This window comes from Ursus maritimus, unplaced genomic scaffold (genome assembly GCF_017311325.1).
Source record: "Ursus maritimus isolate PB19 unplaced genomic scaffold, ASM1731132v1 scaffold_32, whole genome shotgun sequence".
NCBI classification, from domain to species: Eukaryota; Metazoa; Chordata; class Mammalia; order Carnivora; family Ursidae; genus Ursus; species Ursus maritimus.
Genome location: NW_024425786.1, coordinates 18028355 through 18048557, shown reverse-complemented (window position 1 = coordinate 18048557; position 20203 = coordinate 18028355). Strand labels below are relative to the sequence as shown.

Genomic DNA, 20203 nt, shown 5'->3' with positions numbered 1-20203 from the left:
CCGCTGGATAGACTGGTGTTTGGAACTGTGTTGCTGAGCTCTCACAGGGGCTGGCGGTTGGAGGATACCCTTTGGGTCCCCACTTCTCCCTCACCCCCTTCAAAGGGAGCAGCTGCTCACCTTTTTGTTGGTAAAGTACATTAAACTTTAAGTAAGATTTCACTGAACAAAGAATAGAGTTCTATGGCTTAAAAATAAGTATATATTTTTAAAAAATCACTGCACTAGATAACCTTTACAGGCCTCTTTAGCTTCGATATTTGGATTTGGAGATTTTTTTTTTAAACCAAGACAGAAAATAAGCCTTTACTTGGAATGAATAATTTTTAACCGAGGATAAAGCAGGGTAAAAACTTCTCTTGATAAAGAACTCAAACCACTGTGGTTATTTCCAGGGTTGGCGGTGAGTCAGCACCTCGAGCTCTGGCGCAGCTCCGTGTATTAACGTTCACCTGGGATCTAGTTAAAGGAACAAACATCGCATTTCACTTTTCTGTCTTTTTTGTGCTATGACCTAAATGTAAATGATACATATTGAAAACACTACAAAGAACTCAATTCAACGGACTGATTTTTTTAAAAACCCCTACTTTTATTTTTATTAGCTTTAAAAACAAAACTTGTTACAAGTAATCACAGGATTCCAAAAAAATTACATTCTGCTTTTGTCACTTTGAGAGGACAAGGAGCATTTAAATGTCCTAAAAATACAGGAGAGCCAAAGTTGACAAGGAACGAGCTATACAAACTGCGGCTGTCACATCAGGCACACTAAAATACGGACACGCATACACAAATTACTGACCAGGTTTTCGAAGTACAATGAATATTCACTACAACTTATAGTACCAGAAAAGTAATGTTCCCCAGAATATAACACGAGATCGCAAACATGTGCAGATAAAATTATAAATTCACCTCCTGGTTTCAACGAAGACAGAAGTGAAATGAGCGAACAACTTCTCTTCAAGTTGGAGGACATGCACGATACAGCAGAACGTAGACGGCTCCCCTCCGGGGCCCCCGCCTTGGGCCTAGCCACCTGGAGCTCTCCTCAGTCCCTAGTGTGGGTCAGGAAGACTGCGGACTACATCGAAAACCATATGGAAAAACATGTCTTCTCTGCATAGGTAGAGATCTTCCATATGACAAGGAGGAACATTCAGTCAAAGCTATGCAGGAACTCTGGAGTCTGCAGGACATGGTTCTGCTTCAAAAGGAAACACAGTTCACAAGATAGACCACACATGCCTAATTTAGTAAAAGGTCCTTACACTTCTGTTTAAATGGACGGAGACACTTTAACCCAGCCCAATGTTGGTTCTTCTTAACCTTGGCTGGAAACTTCTATTTTGAACATGACCATTTTTATACTCTTTTTTGGTCAGTAAAACCTAGCAGTTGTTACAATTTTCTGTTGCTTTGTGGCTTGTGTATTTGGTAATAATAACAACACTCTTCAAATTAATAACATTTTCCCCTGATTCCTGGGCAGAGACAACAATGGCATTCCAATGAAGCGGATCTGGCGGGCCCATACCCTACGGGAGGCTATAAAACAATTGAGTATTTACTAAATTGTTGAACAAGGTTCATAAACCTTATTCTTTAAGTTAATTGAACTTTTTAAAAAGTGAGCTTCCATACCAATGGACTTCCCTCCCCAGCTAGGAGGCAACTAATTCCCTCATCTTTTGTTCCTCTATATTGTTACATTTATATTTGTTTTCTCTTGTACAGGAGGATATAAAAGCAAGTGTGGAGAAAAGAAGCTCAGTGAGTGGGCAAAGGAAGGCTGACCAAGTTCACCTGCGTGATAGGTAGGAAAGTCTATGACTCCAAAGAAAAGAGAGTGGACAGGGAACTTGGACGCACCAGAGAATTTCATACATTTTCCACCGCTTAATTACGTTTGAGATCTTCCCTTTCAAGAATAAAGCTACGGTCTGTAAAAGAGTCTATATAAAAACACGAAGCACGGGTCGTTCTTCAGTCTTTACCAGCGCTCCATTTTACGAGCACCGAGTGAGCGACATTCCACCGCAAACTATTTCCAAATCCTAGATGTCATGCTGCTTTGTTACACTCGCATCTCAAGTATGACTGTTTATGGTTTAATCTCATTACTACTAAAATCTAGGAAAGTCCACATAAAATGTCAGCACTTTTTCTGGCTACCAAAATATCGTTATTGAAGTCAATTCCAACCCAACAGTACAATGATGACAAAAACACAGAACACGGAACATCAGTTTCATTTACGACATATCTAAGTCACTGCCTTCATCAGCTGTCTCTTATTCACTGTGTCCCGTCAGGGGAGACAGAATTCTTTTCCCCTTTTTTGTCTATTTTCTTATGACAGAGATTCACAGCTTCTGAGAGGCCGATGCAAGAAGAAAGGAGAAAAAGCCTAGCGTGGGAGTTGGGAATGCCAATCTAGTCCCCGTAGCCTTCGAAATGAGATGCGTCATCTCTCTTTTCTCATCTGTGTCCCACGAGTAGATGACGTCATTTCCAAAGTCGCCTTTGGCACTGTAACTGAGATTCTGAGGAATTCTAATCTGTTTACTTTCTATCACATTTTGAAGACATGGAGTTACTATGAGTGGGAAACAAAATGACCGTATTCTAGAAGGATGCTGCTGTTCCCGCCCTGTCTCCCGGCAGCTGACTCGAACACACCAGGTTCTATGTAAGCCTTTATGTTGAACGTAAAACTTCCTGGGCTCTCAATTCTGTGGCCAGGTTTAGTGAGAAAGCGTGAAGAAGCAAAACGTAAGAAGATACATTTGCTCTCCTCCTGATGTTCAGCTCCCAAGGCAAGGGGACTGTTTTTAGTGATTCTGTCTCCTAGCACCTTCAACTAGTTGATGCTACATGAGCGTACTTTTTAAATGGGTTTATTTCCAGTTTCATCAGGTGGGTACGTCGGAAGAACCTAGAACATAGGAGCCAATGCACCACTGCACTGCGCTTTCCGTTGATTATCCTTATTAAGTGTTAGGATTTTCCTATCCTTCCCAAATGCTTTTTTCCTAACACAAACTATCATCTTCTTTCCTCACAATGCTCTGAAGAATTTGATTCCCAAGATGAAGTTATGATTTCTAAAGTGAACATGGCTACTACAGTATGAGTTAAGTCTAAGTAATAACTCAATTTCCAAAAAGAAAAACGTAGCTAACCTTAGTAAAAGGAACTTTAAAAAAGTACATGAGACTCATCTCTTACAAGATGGTTATATGAGCTGGATATGAAATAGCCAAGAAAGGACACAGACCATAATACTTGTTGAGATCCTGGTTGATTTCACCATATTTAAAAGTTAATGGGTATTTAGTACTTCTTCTCTTAAGAGTTCACCTTATGGGAATATTATACTAGAAAGAATGAAAATATTAATGTTCTCCATTCAGAAAAGTTTAATATACATATATATTAAATAATATGTATTTTGTATTTACTATGTAATTATTTAATATGTATTTATTTTGGTTTAAGTTTTTCTCCAATTTATTCAATACTCTCAAAAAAATAAATACAGAGAAAAAGAAATGTGCAGGTAATTTGCGTTGTTTGACTTTAAAAACAGGTTATGTGAGTTAGGGATAGACTATTCTTTAATTGGAAGGAAGACCAGGAAAGCCCACCCAAACAATAAAACATCATGGATTCTGATCACTTAGAAAATTATAGTGAATAAATATTACCTAAAAGGAAATTTAAAAATTCGCAACTGTTGAAAATACATACATTTCCTGACTTACAGGGTCCATTCTGCAAATGACAAGTTACTGCAACCAGATCAGATCAAACACTGGCAAAACGGTGAACTGAGAGTGCACAGCAAATTTACGAAGAGGCTGTTAAATTGCCAAATGACGATCTGAAGGTCATAAGCTGCTTACGGAATCACGAATTTCAACCGAATTTATATTGAGGCTGAGCAGGGGTGGACGTACATAAACAGGAGAGCTTATCATCTCTGAGTATTTGAGTGCAAGGAAAAACAGAAAACCTTTTTTTTTGGCAATAGGGTTTAAGTCCTCAGAAATAAATTCTACCATAATAAGAACCTCTAAACCACGAAACGTGTTACCAAACGTGTACAGACACCATGAATTTCTGCATTCTTCTTTCTGGGCGGTGGCGGCCGGCCGCACTGGTTTATCAGTCCGAGGTCCAACGTGCAGCCCCTTCGCACGCGCACCAGGGAGCTCCAGACACGTGACACACAGAACACGGCACCGCGAACAGACGGCAGCGGAACCAAGCAAACTTGAGCAAAGCCAAGTTTTCTTCGTTACGAGCCTTTTCTATAAAGGGGCCGCCAAGTCTGAACAGCCCACGGAGAGGAAAAAAGGTGCTTATTTCTGCTTTAGGAGTTTCAACTACCCAGTCCTGAAACAAGCCAGAAACAGCTCTGTTTTAGGGGAAACGCCAGCTGTCGGCCTGGGTAAAATATCGCACCAAAACCAAAGTCTGACGGATGGAATGATCTCGATTTCCCCCAGCTTTCCCTGATTCATAGAAAAAGAATATGTGTGCCTTTTCTTTCAGAGCAAACTGGAAGATGTTTAAATAGACAATTTAAAAAATGGTCTTCGGAACATCTTATCATTACCTTTTCTGACTGACAGTCTCTGAATGACACACACAACAGGTACAACATGAAAAAACTCAACCGGGGCTGAGAACAGTTGGGGATGCTACGGGCGGGCTAGCACGCGGTCACAGACCAGACGCAGCGCCCCCCTGAGGTCATGATCAGTCGGACTTACGGGCGGCAGGCCCCGCTTCCGAAGTAGCAGTTCTCTGGGCGGGACGACGCATCAGGGACAGTGGTCCGTGCGGCACTGTCCTCTCTCAAGCAAGAGTAACAGGGAAGAGAGTAACACGCACACAGATTTGTGCCACCTGAGTCCAACGGCCAAAGTGAATTTGGCATTTCCTCCCCAAAGCTGAAGAAAAAAGCAACTCGAGAAAAATGACCCTCGATGAATTATTCTAGATTTCGGATCTCTTCTTGTGCAAAAAATTTCATGTATGTTGAAGAACCACCTTTGGTCAACAGATCGATTAGCTGGAAGCCATTATGCCGTAACCGAATACCCACATTAGATTATTACAATCGTGAGACTATTTTTGAGTTCATAAAAATGGTACTGCACTTGGGGACTACAGCTCTAGTTTTGGGGGGACCCCATGCTATAGGGAATCAGGGAAATGAACACTGCTGGAGGGAGCCAGGAATCTGACAGATTTCCTAATCTGCCACTGCTTAAAAACGGTCAAGAGTTGCAACATGTTGGGGGCTGATCCTTTCGTTTAAAGTGCTGTTCAGACTATCTGTTAAAATTCTGAACAGGTCAAATCAGGGGCTACTCTCCACCGCCAGGTGCGCAGCGTGGGTGTGCGTGGCGGCACCCAGCCTCACCTCCACGCACGGCGAGCAGGAGCGCCCTGGAAAGGGCGCGGACCTCCCGTGCGGAGCCCCGGGGGCAGCTGCCTCGCACCGCACCCAGAGGCCTCACAGCGCCCCATCGAAGGTCTGGGGCTCACCCAGTGCTGCGGCTGGAGGTTCGGGGCGCCTCGTCTGGGTAATTTTCTGTTTGGGGTTCTTTGTTTCTTCTTCCTCTTCGGTTTCGCTTTCGCAGACATGAACCACCACGCTTGGCGTCGACTCAGTTCCTGCGTGGAGCTCGTATTTCTCTCCTAGGGAGGTAAGCGGCAGAAAGAGGAGTTTGTCTCCTGAAACTCTGTTCTACTCATATTTTAAGTGCTGATTATTGGCTTTTACATCCTACATCAGAGCACTTTACCTTGCTTTGGCCTTTAAGGTTCTTATACAGTTTTGCCCTTTGAAGAAGTTAGCTGGTGAGGAGCCCTGAGGTCGGGAGTTAAATGGAAAGGCTAATGACTGTTCTAGAGACGGTAGGAGTGAACCCGCTTCACTTCGGAATGGTTTCAGTTTTCGCTCTGGAGACACCTGTGAGGTTCCAGGCAGCAATCTCCATTACAGGACCTCACACATCCATGACATTGCTCTAATGTCTAAAAACACCGCCAAGCCAGCTCCCCGCAAAATGCCTCTTGCATCCCTTTCTAAGAGACATATGGTTATTGCAGGTGAACAACTAGTCTGAACCAGCCGGGCACTGAATTCCTAGATTATTTTAAAGGGATGAGAGAAATCAAAAAGAAAAAGAAGAAATGAACAATAACTGTACGAGAAGAATTTGGAAGGAATAATATAGTATTGCCATTAATTCCTTGAAATAAGTATTCAACGTAGAAGTCTGTCTGGTACCTTGATGGGACGGGGGAGAAGGTAATGTTCACTAACGGCGGGTTATGTACTAGAAGGATGTGTAGCCGTTGAAATGGCAGTTACGTTTATTGAGTCTCATGAATATATCATTTAATCCTTATAAACCACACCGAAAGGTAGCTACTATGATCGATATTTTAGATGAGAAAACGGGCTCAGAAACTGAAACTAAGTAACTTGCTCAAGATCGCAAAGTTAGCAGGGCACCTGGCTGGCTCAGTCTGTGCAGCGTGTGACTCTTGGTCTCAGGGTTGTGGGTTCGAGCCCCACACTGGGTGTAGTGATGACTTAAAAAAATAAAATCTTAAAAAAAAAAAAAAAAGATCACGAAGTTAACAAACACTAGAGTTGGAAGCCAGGTTTGCGTGACTTTGTCCTCCACTCTGATCACGCTGCCGCTGGTTGGCTAGAAGGCAAATCGCCGAATACGGTCTTTAATACAAAAGTTTCTTGGGGAAAAAAACAGGAAAGGTAAGCGTTTGTTACCTGGTCCCAGTTTGGAAACCGCACAGAGTAAGTCATAGTTTATAACAGGCATTGCGTCTTCCCCCTGCTTCCACCCCACCGGCGGCGATGCGGGAGGGGAGATGAGGAACTGCTTGACCGGCTGGGGCGGCAGTAAATACGACTTGTCCCGTGTTTCACCGGACATCTGTACCTGCGGGCAAGGAGATGCTCAAAACCTGCGTGTGAGGGGCTGTTTCTTCATTTTCATCGTTAGGCTAACTGTTGCACGTCTTTGGAGAAAACGCAAGAGTTTCCCTCGGCAGCCTGCATCTCCCAGCGGCGGGGGCTGGGCCTGTGTGGTTCACCGCCCAGGACACGGTGCCCGGCACAGAGCCCGCGAGCCCCGCGTGCCCAATACACGACACCCGAACGAAAACAGGAACCGACAAGGAGACAAACAAACAATAAATGGCAATAAACCTGCATTCCAATTTTATTTACCTATTTATTTTTCTGAATTGCAGTTTTAGAGCAGATGCGGTTACGTCGTCTCCGTTGCGAGCAGCTCCACCAAGAAACATCCAGACAACTTCTATTTACATTTGGAGCATGAGCCAATAAGCAAACCTCTTTTTTTTTTTTTAATTTGAAAGCTAAGACCATAATGCTTTGTTGAAAATAAAACCGTGCACTTAATAAATGAGTAGCGGTCTAATGCCTTTATGTCATCAATTCTTCTGAGGAGACGGGTGCTACCCGGGCAGGATCAGAATAACAAGTATAGCGGATTCCTGGTAACCCCCAGGCTCCTCCTCAACAGCAAAGCCTGGGCCAGCCTTTCCGCGGGGCCGCATGCGTCCCTGATCAGCCCCAGGCTGGCAGCTGTTCTCAATGGGGGGGGTGTCTCCTGAACCCCAAAACACAGAAACGACTTCAGTGACTACTTTCTCAATTCTCCCAAGGATGTCACATCCCGAGTGCCATTCCAGACGCACAGGAGAAAAGTCAATTCACTGATCTTTTTTTTTTTTAATTTAAATTCAATTAGCCAACACACAGTACATCAGTTTTTGATGTAGTGTTGAATGATTCATCAGTTGCGCAGAATACGCAGTGTCATCAGATCACGTGCCCTCCTGAACGCCCATCACCCAGTTACCCCATCCTAAGGTGTTAGGGCTTAATCCTTATGGCACCCCAGTTGAGAAAAGCTGCCAGAAAGATGAAGTCCTTTAATGCTTAGCATAAGCAAAACAAAGTTGAGGAGGGCAAATATGCTTAATATCTGATTGGGATGGTTTATTTCAAAGACTTCTGATATATACTCATCAAGAAAATAGAGGACTGATAGCATTTCGGGATGGAGGCAAAGAGGCTGAGAGAACAGCATCGCGAGTACCTGTGCAAAATACAGCTTCAGCTTTTTCCCGTTGAAGTCCGTGTCGTTGAGCTCTATGCGTGCTCTCGCGGCTGCTTCGGGTTTGCTGAAATTTATTCTGACTCTTCTAAAGCTTTTAAGCAACTGAAACGTCACTTGGTCGTCATAGACAGTGAAAAGTGCTTCAAATCTCTCCTAAAAATTGAGGAGCGGCAGGGCAGGGGAGGTGGGGGGTGGGGGAAGAAAGAAAACCTTTAGCCAAAGGAAATTTAAATCACTGAACGTAAGTAACGGGATGGAACTCATGATCGACGAGGCGTACAAGACCAGGGATCCTGCCGTCATGTGCTAAATTCTGCAATTTGCACTTACTTTAAAAGTAATTAACGTCATTAAATATCGTATAGGTTCAAATTATAAAATGAATAAATGTAAAGTATTGTGAAATAAATGTAAGGTAGAAACAAAGATACAAACACGCCCAATCACAGAACAAGAACATTGTACCGTGTTGAAGTCCCCAGTGTGCCAGACTTGTTTTTCCCCTCCCCTCCCTTTCCTCCTTCAAGGTAACCATGTCTGGATTTTGGGCTTATTATTCCCTTGCTTTTTAGAGTTTTACATTCATTTGTATCCCTAAGGACTTAATCACATTGCATGTATTCTTCTGTAACTTCTGTAAGCTTTTTTCCTTACGTTTTGTTCCTAGGATTCTTCCTTGTAGCTGTCATTCTTGCCTGCTCTACAGACCGTCCCACTGTGAGCCGTACCGCGGCTCATCTAACACCCCTGGGGTCCGGACTGCCTCGTGTTGTCGGCTCCAGCCGTGCTATGAACCCCCCGTGCACATCTCCTGGTGCCCAAATGCACGATTTTCTCTGACTGGACATACCTGTATGTGGAATCCCTGGGCCTCAGAGCTGGCACATCTTTAACGTTAGGAGATAACGCCCAATAGCTTCCCAAAGTGTTGGTACCAGTTTACTCCCTACCAGCAGATACACGTTCTTGTTGCTTCATGTCTTTGCCAACACTTGATACAGACTTTTTGTCAACGGGAGGCAGAGACTATGAAATGGGTTCTAAGTTTGGCTACCGCTCATATTTCTCTGAATAATGAAGTTGAGCCTCTTTTTTTTTTTTTTTAAAGATTTCATTTATTTGAGAGAGAGAGAACGAGAGAGAGAGAGAGATGGAGCAGGGGAAGGGGCAGAGGGAGAGGGAGAAGCAGACTCCCCGGTGAGCAGGGAGCCCAACGTGGGACTTGATCCCAAGACCCTAGGATCACGACCCAAGCCAAAGGCAGACACTTAACTGGCCAAGTCACCCAGGTGCCCGGAGGTTGAGCCTCTTTTCATGCTTGTTGGCCATTTGGGACTCCCCTAAATGTGACATACCTGTCTGTATCTTTTGCCCATTTTTATACTGGGTTGTCATTTTGTATTGAGTCATGGAAGTTCCACAGGGATGCTAATTCTTTGTCAATTAAATGGCCATTAGATATTTCTTCCCAGCTTTTTTCATTGTGGGTGGTTTCTTTTGGTTTTTTTTTTTTTTTTTTTTTTGGTTTTGTTTTAGAAATAGAGGTTTTAAATCTGAACATTACTGAATTTATCACTTTCTTCCTTCTGTGTTTTCTGTGCCTTAAGAAATCCTTCCATACTCTGAGATCATACTGATGTTCTCCTAGGTTGCTTTCTCAAAGTATTACGGTTTTACCTTTCACATTTAAGTCTTTGCTCAGCACAAACGATGTTTATGTATGAGACGCCCCCTCCCCACCAGCAACCACTACCATTTTTCTATCACTCTATCTAATGTAGAGAGTATTTTCTAGATTGTATTTTCTAGAATTGTCTATCCCGGCTCTGCCTGGGATGGCAGAGTTCCCTGAGATCTAGCTTCGGTGGGATATTTTATATAAATGTGCCTTTTTGATGCCATTGGCTTTTAATCGGAGGATTTATTCCATGGTTGTGATTACTGATATTTTTAGATGTCTACCATCTTATTTTATCTACTTTTCTCAGATTTTCTATGTTCATATTCTCTCCTTTTTTACCTTCTTTTCAATTTGTTTTTCTCTTTTTTTTCTATTTATCCCCTCTGGATAAAATTTCTATGAAAGATGCTAGTGTGCATTGAGCACCTTCCCTAAAGGGCATAATATCCTACAGCCACGGTCCGGCTTTTACAAACGCAAAACAATGAAATCTTCTCAAGGTTCATTTGGGAGTCTGTCATTCCACAACAATGGCATTTTTTAGTAAAAAGTAAAATTATGTGTGTGTGTGTATACATCCTAAATGTTCTGGGATGAAATAGAGCAGGAAAGAGGGAGTCATTCTGAGGCTGAGGAGAAAAAACGGTCCTATTCCCATTTGTTAATAAATCGGACTAACGAAAAAAGCTAACTTCAATTACCAGAATGGTAACATTAAATTCTCTTTACTCGTCACTTTAATGCAAGAGTTCAATAAATGAAATGTAACAAAACCGACCTGAGAAAATTCTCAATACCTTAAGAAATACTCCTTAGGCTTGCCAATGGTAACATAATAAAGGAACCTCTAAATTAGCTTTGTTTTTGACTTCTGTGAAGATCCTTCAACTATCTGTTGGTACTGAGGTAAAAATCATTTGTTAACTTCTCTCAGTTTGAACCTTTTCCTACCACTTTGCAATATTTCTCCGGTTTGACAAAATATAAAATGATTTGTGATCAAATATATATTCTTCTAACGTTCAAATATCCCTTATAATTCGGAAAACATCACCTGCTCAAAAATTATATTAATTTTGCTCATTCATTTTAAAAAATACATGTTAAGCGACCAACTGCATGTCAGACCTTTATGCTAAGTGCTGGGCTTCCAACGTATCCTAAGCTGCTTCAAAGGAAGGTGAACTTTCAAGATCAAGTCTGTTCTTATTGACTATATTATCTCTACATATTAAAGTAATATGGACAAATACATTTATAGATATAGTAAGGACTCTTACATAGCACATCGGTTCTTAAAAATAAATGTGCACAGGTAAATATATTAAATACTAATAATTGTTAACACTTCCAGGCACATTTCAGAGTTTCCTCAGCGACCATTTCAAAGATGGTTGTTGGCTTTGTCACTTTTTAAAAAAATGAGAATTGAGATTTTATGAAATTACACTTCATTTAATTCTTGGCGGATGCTCACATTTTGATACTAAATGAGTACTAAAATTCCCACGTGAGATAGTGAAGAAATGTCAACACTGAGGGGCACCTGGATGGCTCGGTCACCTAAGCATCCGACTCTTGATCTCTGCTCAGGTCATGATCTCAGGGTCATGAGTTCAAGCCCTGTGCTAGGCTCCACACTGGGCATGGAGAATACTTAATTAAAAAAGGAAAGAAAGAAAAGAAATATCAATACTGAAGGCAGTGGAAATGGAAAGTAGGGAAGAACGAATTAAGCGTGGTTTATATTAGTATTTTGTCATTCTGTACATTACAGTTTCCCTTGCTGAGGGTAAAAGGACCATGTATTTATTCCTAATTCCCACGACAGTGAATTTTTTGTAGTTACAATAACACACTATCTAGAAAATGAAACATCTACTTGCTAATTACATCTTATTTCCTTTCAAAACATTTTTTTCTCACTCGAGAAATATACTGTAACTGAGTGTAACAAGCAGGTGATAGCCATGGGTTCCATGGGTCTCTTGCTTCTAAATTCAAATATCTGTGAATGGATTAAGAATTATATAAAAACGGGGGAGCCTGGGTGGCACAGCGGTTGAGCGTCTGCCTTCGGCTCAGGGCGTGATCCCGGCGTTATGGGATCGAGCCCCACATCAGGCTCCTCCGCTATGAGCCTGCTTCTTCCTCTCCCACTCCCCCTGCTTGTGTTCCCTCTCTCGCTGGCTGTCTCTATCTCTGTCGAATAAATAAATAAAAAATCTTAAAAAAAAAAAAAAGAATTATATAAAAACGAAGCCACGCAAAAGCCAATCAGTAAGCTTCTCCTAAGTTTTGCGAGATCTCTTTCTTTCCCACTTTCACGGAGCATAATACGGTTTGAGAAACGTGCGACTTCTTGCCGCGAGGTGCGGTAGAGAACACAAAGAATTAATGTGGAGGCAAAAGGATCACTGTTTCCTTGAGGAACAACGTGAGAGCCCTTGGCTGGTATCTCTGCCCTTGTGTGAACCCACGGGGACCATCGGGTGGGTTCTGCAGGCTGCCCCTGACGAGCCGGGGTGAGCACAACAGGGGTTCCGACGACTGCAGAGCGGTCATAATCTATCCACATGCACTGAAAATAACTGGCAAGAAACATATTTCATTAACAAAATTATTACTTTTCTCCTTAAAATTGTTTTAGAAATAACTCACTTTTATATGTTTCTGAATTCTTGAATGATATTAAAATGAACACCAGCCTGTTAAGGAGTGATGCTTGCACATTTGCCTCTGACAAGAAAAGGAAGATCCCAGACGATCCAAATTGCCATGGACCACTCTCTTTTTCTGGTGGTCTCTTAGTATCCCCTCGGGCGGTACATCTATAGGAATAAGACACTTAATTCTGCCTAAAAATTAATCCCTAAGGCTTTCCCCGTTACAGAAGTTTTCCACAAAATATAGACCAGAAGCTGCGTTCGTATGCTGAAATCACCCATGTATTTAGTCAGCAGTAAAAAGGACTACAGATACCTTGCATCTAAAATATGTAAAGACGACATGTAACCAACAGCTTTCTTGGGAATTCCAGAAAAGTACTTCGCAGCTGGGTAACAAGCCACCTAAAGTCATGAGGAGAGAAGAGTAGAAAAGGTCTCATGGGAAGGTTGGTTTCAGGGAGGTGAGGGTGGCAGCTAGGTGAAAATTTCTCGACCTTTCTGGAAACACCACCGCCCTATCCTCTGTTCCCCATCCCAAAGCAGCGAAGGCGAGGCTTATTGATTTCACCGAGGAATAAACTATGAAAATGATTTTGTTGCACCCCTTGCCTTGGACAAAAGAGCCTGAGGAGCCCACCACGTCTGTATGTTAAGAACAATTTCCCTGTCGAGAAGCAGCAATGCTTCAATCCTTTCAGCTGTGAAATTATCTTTGGAGTCCTACGGCACAAGATTTTTCATGTTCTCTGTCTGTCTGTAAATCTGAAACAGAAAATTCCATCTCTCCAGCAGGTTTGAGGATGTCAGAGACGAGGCCTCCACTTCCACCTGGGGAAAGGCAAGTGCCTTTGGTTCTCCTCAACATCACTGCCGACTACCAGGAAGAAAGCCCCGAGCTCCTGGGTGGATTGAAAACTCTGACCATGTAAGTACTTGTCAAATTCAGAAGTGCCAGAGGGGAGCTGAACACACAGAAAATGTGAAAACCTTCTACAACTGTTGGCCCACAGCATTCATGTTGCCTTCGACACTGTTCCAGATCAGAAAGAGGCATGAAACTGAATTAAAAATCAAGAAAATATGGAATATGACCTGTTCAGTATTGATTTTTAGGTTTTAATGGTTCATATATTTACAGATACATAGTCTGACTTATTGGAACATAAGTTCTCAGGGGGCCAGGATCTCCCCCCCAAATCTATAATATCCTCTACACCATGTACAAGAAACGTAGTGAAACCGATGAAAAATCATTTTTGATGGTAACAAACTACAAACTGGTACTAGGATGGGGATGAAAAGATTTTTGACTGGAGTGTTGACTACATGGGTAGAGACTGTCAAAACTCACCAAATTGTACACTTAAGATCTGTACATTTTACTACAGGCGAGTGTCACCAAATTAAAAAAAAAAAAAAAAGAAAAAGAAAAAAAAAAAAGAAAAAGAAAAAGAAAAAAAAAAAAAAGAGGGAAAATAAGAAGGGGGATGGGAGGAGCTGGGTACCGGAGTGAGCTGTGGACCAGCTGTGGAGATGGCCCCTGAGCACTCAGCACTGCTGAGCACAGGCTGTCGGGGCCATAGCCTCACACAGGAGTGTCAGCCCCTGACCTGGCTGGGAGCACAGCAAGGCTACTATTTCCATCTTTGCTTGGGACAACACGTCCTTAGTCATCAGTAGTCATTCTGGTTCTAGAAACTTCTTTTTTCTTCCACGGCTAGTTGAAAAAAAGATGTGGATGTGTGTCTGTGCCTTTACAGAAAATGTGTGCCCAAAGCAGAGGCCGTGTTCAAACAGGTTGGTGGCCAATCACCAGCCTCTGAACACCTAGGAAAGAGTTTACTACTTTAGGAGGGGAATGAGACCTACAACCACACTATCACGCTTAGTTGTCACCGTAACAGTGAAGCTGATCAGGTGGCAGGCAGGGCCCCTACGTCTAATGAGATCCCAGATCTTGACAGTCCCCCAGCAGCAGCGATGGCCTTTTCTCTTTAGCCTGAAGGTTGGTTGTTTATTGAAAAGAGCAGAGAAGACAGAGGAGCAGATTGCAAGGCCCCCTGGAGGAAAGGGCAGATGGACCAAACCCGTGGAGCGAGCAGACAAAAGGAGAAAAGCAGAGAACTCTGTCCCACTGAGCACGTCCTCTCCTGCCCTGCCGAGCGCTGTGCTGCTCGTGGGCATCTTGAAGAGGCAGTCCGGTTCCAGGCGGGCATGACCCGATCCAAGGACTCAAGATGGCACATGAAACATTTCAGGTTTGTAAGTTTGTCCAGGTGCTGGGGCTGAAGAATTGTTTTGATCCAAGACACCAGAGGTGAGAAAAATCATGCAGGTGAGTTCTTCCCAGAAAACTGTGAATTTCCCCAGGCACAAGGGAAACAGGGTCGGTCATCCAGATTGCTCTTCGAAGTACCCAGGCTTCAGCGGTCAAGATCAGGATCGTACATTCATGCACAAGGAAACCCATGACTCTGCTCTTCAGGATGTCCAGTTGAATCTTCACTTCCCCTCTCCTGGTCTCCCCATTGATGAAGTACGAAAGATTAGGGAAGGCCAGGTTCAGCTTGAACTTCGTATCCAGCCCCAGGCTTCCCTGTGAGTCAGGAGAATGGCGTGGGCCAGGCTATCGGTGCTCTGACGGCTCGTCACCACGGTGGTCTCTTTCCTGTGACTTTGGTGATGGAGCACTAGCTTTGATGAACGTACCAAACCTTCCTCTGTATCTGAGAGGAGGACCTAAGTAGATACCATCCATTCCTAAGCAACAGAAGCTCTCTGCTCATTGGCCTTTATCATGGGTAAAATATCCCTTTCTTCATCCAGTTAACGACCGTTCCCTTCTTCAAACATGAGACCACAGAAGGAAGACCTCCGGAGGAATCCGCAACCTGGACAGAAAACTTCAGGAAGGTCTGATGGCTTCTACCAACCATCTATCTTCTCAAGTAACAGAGCTCTAGAGCCAGACTGGATTTGACTCCACGCTCTGTTATGCAGCTGTGTGGCCTTGGGCAGGTTGCTTACCTTTGCTATGCCTAGTTTCCTTACCTGTTCACTGAGGATGATAAAAGTACCCACTTCACTAGGTTACTGTGGAGTCACAGACAGAGCGAACGCTCACAGCTCTCAGGACAATGGTGGGTACGATTACTGTTGCTAACAGAAATAGGGCAGGGCTTTGCCAGTAGTCCGCTTGCTATTCTGTGGTCACAAAAAATAGCTGCTCTTCTCTATGATGTGGATTCCCTGAGAAGGAGGTGAGTGCATGGCAGTGACACAGCACGAACTGGATGGCGCAGACCCTGGAGGTCACCACTGGGGAGTTGGAATCCGCCCTTCCTGATAGTTCTTTAGTGATTCAGATGCCCCACACTGCTGGAGCAGTCACCTGGGGACAGGCCCTCCCAGGAGACCCCGCTGTGCTGGCGGACACAGTGAACCGCTGATGATGACATCAGTGTCCATCTTCTCGGGATCTTCGGAACCTGACCTGTGACCCCCGACCCTTCGAAGCAGAGACCGCCGCTTCTCTGTTATGACACTGAGGAACGTGGGTTACTCTGTTATGAACTTGGGACTTGAGCTGAGGGCGAGGACAGAGGAATTCTTTTTTTTTTTTTTTTTTGTAGTTATAGCAGAATTCTTCATATTGAAAAAATACATCGCTTTCACCTTGATGGCTTTTAACGTATTAATTTTATCTTTTTGTTTTGTTTGCTATTTCTTAAAATTAACTGTTCAGGGATGGCCTTGAAAATGCTTTGCCATGCATGCATTCATGGTGCCCAGCTAGCACAGCGGACTAAAAAACCATTTAAAACAAACAGAAATGGCTGATACGAAGTTATTAAAGTCTAGAAGGAGAAGGTGAAGCAGAAAGACAGGATTCTCTTTAATCGAGGTCAGTTATGCACAAAGATCTAGAATGTTCCATCCTCAGGCTTGCCCCTGTGCTCGGCGCTACCAGTGACTTGGGGATCTAGTTCTGTGGCTTCCATCAGATGTTTGTGTGTTGGGTCCTGTTAAACTCCTCCTCGCTGTTCACCCACACTCACTCATTCAATAAGGCTGGTCCTACCCTAGGGGCTGAGGCTACGACAAGGACCACATACTGACTGTGATTTGTTCCAGGGCACAAGTTTGTTTTCTGGTGGTGTTTTCTTAAAGGACATTAGAGGGTGAAGGTCATTTTGAAAGCTAGGGACCCACCTTTCCAAAGACATGTAAACTTGAAAGAATGTCACAAACAGCCATGGGAAGGAACTTATTGTATTATTTGTTCTTTAAAAAGAAAAAGGTAGCCTTCTTCTTCCTGAACATTTTTTTAGGAAAAGTCAAGGAAAGTAGGTGCATTCATGCTGATGGTGAAAAGGGAGATGCAGTGGCCCTGAGAGAGCATCAGAGTCCCAGTGGGGTGAAGAAGGTAGCCATCTGGGAGGCAGGCCCAGCATGGGGTGCCAGGACCCAACAGGGTTAGGACAGTGTGACCATGAAGGGCAGCCCAGCGCAGGGTGTGGGAGCTCAGGGGGCTGAGAAAGGTGCCCATGCGGGAAGACTGCCCAGAGCAGAGAAGGTATCTCAGCAAAAGGGCAGGCTCACGGGGTGTCAAAGCCCAAGTGAAGGGAGAAGGGTGAGGAGCGAGGTCTGTGCAGGGAGGCAATCCAGCGTGGGGTCATGGCACCCCAGTGGGGTCAGGATGTGTCTCTGTGGTAGGGTGGCCCAGCACAGCACACTGGATCCCAGGCAGGGTAAGGATGACGCTGTGGGACTCAGAATCTGGGTGGGGTGCAGAGGACTTCCACATGGTGGGTCTGGGGCAGGGCGCTGGAGCACAGGGTGGGGAAGGAGGGTGTCCACATGGGAAAGAGGGTGGATGGTGGCAATTATACACAGAGAGAGTGACTGCACAAGCAAATAATGGATAATGGAAGCTAGTTTTCTGTCAAATAAGAGTTACAAATTTGAAACAGGAAAAACTAGAAATGAATTCTTTCCGAACTGAGAGTCATGCAATAAAATAACCAGCCTATCATCTTTGAGTGTGAACACCAAGAAAGACCAGAGGAGACTAGAAATCCTCCTAGACTGAAGGAGACTTAAGGCATCTGACAGCTAAATGCAATGCTTCAAAAGGAGCTGGATTTTTTTATATAAAGGACATTATCGAGACACCTTCCAATTCTTGAATGGGGGTCTGAGGATGAGAAGGGTGTAATATACCAGTGTTAATTTCCTGAATTTTGTGTTTTCTGGTAGGAGAAGGCTCTCACTTGCAGGAAACACAGATTGTGGTACTGGGGTGATGGCCATCATTGTTGGCAACTTAACCTCAAAATGGTTCAGGAAAAAAAAAAAAAGAGTTCTTTGCACTCTCAAACCAGTAAAGATATTTTGATATGTACTCCCAATATATATTTTTATCTACTTTTATATATATATATACACATATATATATATACACACACATACATACACATATACACATGCTACAGACACGTTCTGCTGCCCTTATATCATCTATAAAACTTGTAAAAATAGAATGCAAATCAGATTAGGAAATAAATAGAAAATACATGGTTATTGAAATTAGTTATGAAGCTTCAACATAAACGTTGGGGAGTACTGGTATCCTGATCCCATACACGACGCTCCCAGTCTTATTCAGCACATACTTAAATGAGCAACGAGGCTCAAAAGCTGGGCTCTGGGCCAGGCGGTGTGGCAGTGACACACGTGCCCATTCCAAGCTGGCTCACTCCTGAGTTCTCCCCACCCACAGGAGCCCTGCTTTGGAAGATTAGGAATATCCGCACATGGGTAATCCAGCTGTTTCTTAGAACCTAAGAGCTTTGTGTCCTGCCTTGATTCGGGGAATGGCAGGTCTTCCCCAACTGAAATGAGATTATTGGGGGAAAAGAAAATCTTTGATGCAGGATAGGTGCTGCTATGTGTCTCACTAAAGGTAAACGAGAAGGCATTTGGACTCGATATACACATTTGAGAAAAGTTATTTGAATGATGGTAGGATAAATTTCAGTCAAATTATAGGAAGCCAAGGAGGACTCAATATTACACTGGTTCTTTCTCACTATTCAGGTCTCAGCTCAAATGCCACTTCTTCAGACAGGTCTGCCCTGACCAGTCTCGTTAAAAATGACCACCCATCAAGTCATTCCCTAACCCTCTACTATTTTATTTTCTTCGTAGTACATTTATATCGGAACTTCTTACTCACTTGTTTGCGTGTTAATTTTTCTCTCCCTATACTCCACAAGGGCTGGCCCCTGATCTCGCTCACCGTGGTCTCCCTAGAGCCCGTAACGACTGTGGCTGGCACAGGGCTCAACAGTATCAACAGATACACTGCACACGCGCACCAAGCCAGAATGTGAAACCTGTAAACCAGTGATGTCTAAGACCATGACAGCGAAGCACCTTATAACTCAGTGATATCTGAATGTTGCCGATAATCAGGATACCTAATTACCTAATGAACTGTTTCAAAGTCCTTCTTAACTCGTGGTTTTGAGACAATGTATTCACAATGGAAACCATAAACATAACTGCAGGTAACTGGAGATACCTTTTTCATTTCAAGAGCTCCTAAGATATCTGAAAATCCCTAAATGTTATGATATACAGTGGTGTGTGGTCGGAAGACCCAGCGCGAGTCCAGGAACTTTGCTACCAGTCCGCGATACGGTTCAGTAGAGAAGTTGAGAAGTGTCTAGAAACATTTTGGCAAGTTTACATTGCTGGACATTAGTGCATTTTGCGAAGACATCGGTCTGTGATAGTCTGGAGGAAAAACCTGGTCCTCCACTAAGCAGTGAGTTTGAGAAGCATCTGTTTATAGTTTACCCAGAAATTCATTAAAAAGTAACAGAAATGTGAATGACCAGATTGGCAAAAATCTTCAATTCTGAAAATGGAATGTATTGGTGATGCTGGGGTACAATGGGAACCCTTACAAGTCTAGCAGGAATGCAAACAGGTATAGCAACCTTAGAGACCATTTGACAGTATTTGCTAGGATTGCAGAAATGCAGCCTTACAAGCCAGAAACATCAGTCCTAGGTACACACCTCGAGGAACCCCCTGCACCCCCACATATATAGGACATTTACAGAACATGCAGCATCACTGTTGCAACAGCAACCTATCAAAAATAATCTCAATGTCCAACATAAGAAGGGGTAAATATTATGGCAATTTTGTAGAATGGGACAATATACAGCAAGTGAAACAATACATATTTGAACATGGATTAATCTTACAGATAAAATGTTGAGGGGAAAAAAGAATTCATACTCTATGCCGTTTATATAAAATTTAAAATAGTGTAAAATATGACGTATTTCACTAGTGTTTTACAGTTTTGAGCACACAGATCCTGCACATATTTTCTTAGATTCATACTTCAGTATTTCATGGTGCTACTGTAAACGGTTACGTTTTTTAAATTTCGGTTTCCAAATACTTACTGCCAGCATATGGACGGTACAGTTGGTTTTGTATATTGACCCCATATCCTACAATCTTTCTAAACTTACTTATTAGTTCTGACGGTTTCTCTGTCGATTCCTTTCCAAATGGACAATCGTATCAACTGCAAATAGAAAATTTTTAAAATACAGTTGACCCTTGAA

The 20203-nt window shown here is 43.2% G+C and overlaps 1 protein-coding gene across 2 annotated transcripts in view; it reads right to left on the bottom strand.

Moving 5' to 3' along the window:
* Positions 1-571: 571 nt before the first annotated feature.
* RCAN3 (RCAN family member 3) overlaps positions 572-20203 on the bottom strand; it is a 32734-nt gene continuing 13102 nt past the window's right edge. Inside the window, exons 3-6 of one of the 2 annotated variants that reach the window (XM_040618982.1) lie at positions 8181-8354; positions 6821-6992; positions 5566-5718; positions 572-1210 (exon numbers count right to left, since the gene is read on the bottom strand). In XM_040618982.1, coding sequence (XP_040474916.1) covers positions 1173-1210; positions 5566-5718; positions 6821-6992; positions 8181-8354 — 537 coding nt within the window. In that variant the 3' untranslated portion in view covers positions 572-1172. Of the gene's footprint in view, positions 5719-6820; positions 6993-8180; positions 8355-20203 lie in introns of both variants that reach the window. The other variant, XM_040618983.1, reaches the window with a different exon arrangement.